At 37.8% G+C, this 4510-nt stretch overlaps 1 protein-coding gene across 1 annotated transcript in view; it reads right to left on the bottom strand.

The window, feature by feature from the left end:
* Positions 1 to 4247: 4247 nt before the first annotated feature.
* LOC119572809 (cold and drought-regulated protein CORA-like) overlaps positions 4248 to 4510 on the bottom strand; it is a 1359-nt gene continuing 1096 nt past the window's right edge. The window contains exon 2 of the mRNA XM_037919756.1: positions 4248 to 4510. This exon is cut by the window's right edge and continues 117 nt beyond it. Coding sequence (XP_037775684.1) covers positions 4352 to 4510 — 159 coding nt within the window. The 3' untranslated portion in view covers positions 4248 to 4351.

Here is a 4510-nt window from a genome sequence, read left to right as displayed (position 1 = left end):
CTTCTGAGGTGTAGTTTAATTTGGCCTCTGACCATTCTATGGTCGCTGCCAACATTTACTTTATTAATAACTTCCACATTTTTTATTATATCGCGTCTATTTGAAATTATGGAGTCAATTTCGTTTTTGATGTCAGATGGCGACTTCCAAGTCCACTTCCGCTCTAGTCTTTTTTCGAAGAATGTATTCATGATTTTGAGAGATCGAGCCTCCGCAAAATCAACTAGCATTTGTCCCCTCTCATTCCTAGTACCTATTCCATGATTCCCTATTGCGGTTTCTCCTACTGTCTTTTTACCTATTTTTGCATTAAAATCTCCCATTATTATTGTGAAATGGGATTTTACTCTCTCGCTGGCTAAATGAACATCTTCATAGAAGCTCTCTATTTCTTCATCACTGTGGCTGCAGGTTGGAGCATAGACTTGAACAATCTTTAAGTTGTACCTATTGTTTAGTTTTATTGTTACTGAAGCCACTCTTTCGCTTATACTATAGAATTCCACGATATTCTTTTCTAAACGTTTGTGAACTAAGAAGCCCACCCCTAATTCCTGCTTGCTACCCTGGGGTTTACCTCTCCAATAGAGCACATGTCCATCATTTAGTATCTTCTGTTCTTCGCCTTGTCTTCTAACCTCACAGAGTCCTACAATACCCATTTGATGAAAGAAAGTTCCTCAAGTAATGCTAGTAAGTCGGATTCAGTTCTCATTGTCCTTATATTATATGTGCAAAGGTTCATCAACGTGGGGCGGCCTGTTGTTGACCGGGGATTCTTAGCACCCTCTGCTCTGGAACAGTCCTGATCGCCGCCGTAACCAGGGGCTCCTTCGCCTCCGGGGAATGAGGGCCGTTGCTCTGTTTGTGCAGTCATGGTTTTTGATTGAGAGGTATACAGCCGAGTTACCTCCCACCTACTGGCTTAGGTGTATCTTGGTGGAAGGGGGAGTAGTTTAGCCGGGATGCCACTGATAAGCCCCTCCAGCAGGGTTGGCTCTGTCTAGCGTGTACTTATCTGTCGCCACGCACGGCCTGCTCACTACACCAGGGTATACTCCCGTGAGCATGGGCTTAACTATCAGAAGTGTGTATATGTGATTGTATTTTTATACACTGATTTATTTATGTGCATGTACGCCCAGTGCAGACACAGTTGTTCACCTACAAATGCCACGCATATGTTCATTTTCTTGCACATGCACACGCAAGCATACACCTTTACATATGCTCCCTTGTATGTGATATGCATACACACTCTTACATTATACGAAACTACATACGAGCACTCGTGTACCCATGTATAGACGTGTGCGCACATCACATGCGCATACACACGTGCATACTCACCCCCATGTATGCGAGCACACACCTGCGCATCCATCCTGTGCATCTGCTTATGACTGTATATACACACACAAAAATAGCAATACGTATGCTGACGCACACGCGTATGCGCACATACGTTTGCATATACTCATGCATACACATATACATGCACGCATACAATATACATATACACGTATATATATACATACATACACACACATTCACTTCTACACATATATACGCATGTATACTTACTCACTTACCCTATCTATTACATATATATACACATACACATATACATATTCATATATATATATATATATATATATATATATATATATATATATATATATATATAGAGAGAGAGAGAGAGAGAGAGGAGAGAGGAGAGAGAGAGATAGATAGATAGATAGATAGATAGATAGATAGATAGATAGTAGATATAGATAGATAGATAGATAGATAGATAGATAGATAGATATAGATATAGATATAAATATAGATAGATAGATAGATAGATAAATATATATATATACACAGATATACATACATATGCACATATATGTGTGTGTGTGTATATATGCATATATATATATATATATATATATATATATATATATATATATATATATATATATATATATATATATATATATTTTATATATACATACATATATATATATATATATATATATATATATAATATATATTATATGTGTGTGTGTGTGTGTGTGTGTGTGTGTGTGTGTGTGTGTGTACACACACACACGCACATACATATCGCAAACTGCTAAGGAGCAAAGTTCAATCTCCTTTATAAAAAGAAAAAAAAGTCGAACATACATACAAAATATCTTCTAATATTCATAAACGACATCATGGTGAACCTCAGAATACCAAATACCAAGGGCATAACTCAGTAAATGAAAATGTTACTCCCTTTCATAGTTGGGAAAAACCGCCGCAAATGGCGTAGATGCCAAGTTCATCCTCATTTATAAGACAGAGATAGAGGCTAAACTTGGACTTCAGCCATTATAAAACTCGACGCTTTATTTGTTTTGTCTTATAATTTACTCCAGTGGGAGATGCGAAAAAGAAACTCTTACGAAGTTAATTTTTAAATAATACCATAAGACATAAATCTAAAATAAAAGAAAGGAAAAAATCAATTTCAACACAAAGAAAATTTTACTAGGAAAGTGGATAAATTTTGTCATGTTTTAAAAAAATCGTAATTTCCGGCAGTCACAAGCAAAAAACTATTTACTTTATGTTTTATTTGTGTGTGTGTAATCCACAAAAGATACAGGTTGCAGATATCCTTAATTAACCCCCCCAAAATTTTTTTTTTTTTTTTTTTTTTTTTTGGTAGCCCTTGAATTTGCCTTTAGGAAATGCGTGTATTACGCATAGGTATATGATTTATCAATCTCGAAATGGATGTTCATAAGCATGGTGAATATCAGGTTTCTTGACAAAAAATTATAAAGATCTAAACTTGCTATTTCTTAACGTTTGTGACCTTGACAGACACACCCCTGTCTGATTGAAAGACCATACCTCAAAAGGTTTCCATATTTTTCTAATTTATCTTGGATCTGCCCCTGTGTCTGCGTTTGCGTGTCTGTGTGTGCACATCAGCCACATGTACAAACACACACACTGACACTCTCGGCCATTTATATGTACTGTTCCATATTAACGAGAAAGATAAACGGATTCTCCTATTGACACACAGAAAGCCATTTTCCTCAGCCAGACGTAACGGAGTTGCCGAATTGCTTTAACCTTGGGAAGGTGAGCCCAGCGCTCTCGCCGGCCCTGCTTGACGACCCACGAACACGAAGAGGTACCTATGCGTCGTTGCAGACACACACGAACGCACGCACTCGTTCACACGCACTCATGCAGTCACACATACATATGCACTCACACACACACTCACGTACACGCAATCACTTACGCATATACTCACACACTAATGGCAAATACACAGACAAAATAAACACAATTATACGCTAAGGTAAACACACACAAAGAATAAAAACATACACAGAAAGACACGCACACACTCAAATATAAATATATACGCAAAAAGACAACTATACACACTGACAACCACACATATAAAAGATGAACACAAACAAACACACATACTGATAATCAAACAAACACATACACACACACGTGCGCGCGTTGCGTACATATTCTCCTGTGAAAGACATTCGTATAAGTCGAATACTACAAGACAGTAGCTGAGTATTCATAATAAGAGAAGGTATTCTGTTGACATATACTTCTGTATAGGACTTGTATATACGGTATGTGCGTGTATGTGTGTGTATATGTGTGTGTGTGTCTGTATGTGTGTGTCAGTGTGTGTTTGTGCATGTATATCAGTGTGTAAGTATGTCTGTATATGTATGTCTGTGTGTATATTTGTGTTTGCAAATGCGTACGTGGATGCGTGTGGTCGTCACGCCTTCATCCTCTCATCAAGCAACCTGAAACTGAGCAACTCAAGGCTGTAGGACACACTATAAACCTAACGGAGATTGCAATTCTTTCTGTTTATCTGTCTATTTTCTGTGTGTAGGTACTTGTTGATGTGTTATTTTATCCGTGTGGCTATGTTTAATTGTATGTATTTTTTTCTGTATGCGTGTTTGTATGAGTTTATTTCCATCTGCATGCGTCTGCAAATGTTAATCTGTATGGGTGTGTCTATATGTGTAACTAATTGGACATGGATATCAGTTACTCCTAAAAAGGGGCCATAAGAAAGATATTGTAGCGTACAATAGTATTACGTTCGTACAGTCTTAATAATCTTTACTTTTTTCATTATGTACTTCACATTTTCATGGCATTTTCATCCTGATGAATACTAGGAACTTAAAAATGAAAATCATGCATATGTATAAAAAATGTATTGTTTTTAATTATTAATATAAACGATCCGCAAAGGAGGCGCTTTCCTTGCCGATGCCACAGTCAAGCAAGGCCATCCGATGACCGCTTAAAAGTGGTGGTGGAGGACGTGAATATGATCGCCGTGGTGAATAACGTGGTCGTGGCCACCGAATCCATGGTCGAATCCACCGTGACCGAATCCATGGCCGAATCCGCCGTGACCGAATCCATTGCCGAATCCGCCGTGACCGAATCCACCGTGACC

Source organism: Penaeus monodon, chromosome 5 (assembly GCF_015228065.2).
Source record: "Penaeus monodon isolate SGIC_2016 chromosome 5, NSTDA_Pmon_1, whole genome shotgun sequence".
In the NCBI taxonomy this organism is placed as follows: domain Eukaryota; kingdom Metazoa; phylum Arthropoda; class Malacostraca; order Decapoda; family Penaeidae; genus Penaeus; species Penaeus monodon.
This window is presented reverse-complemented; position numbering and strand designations above follow the sequence as displayed.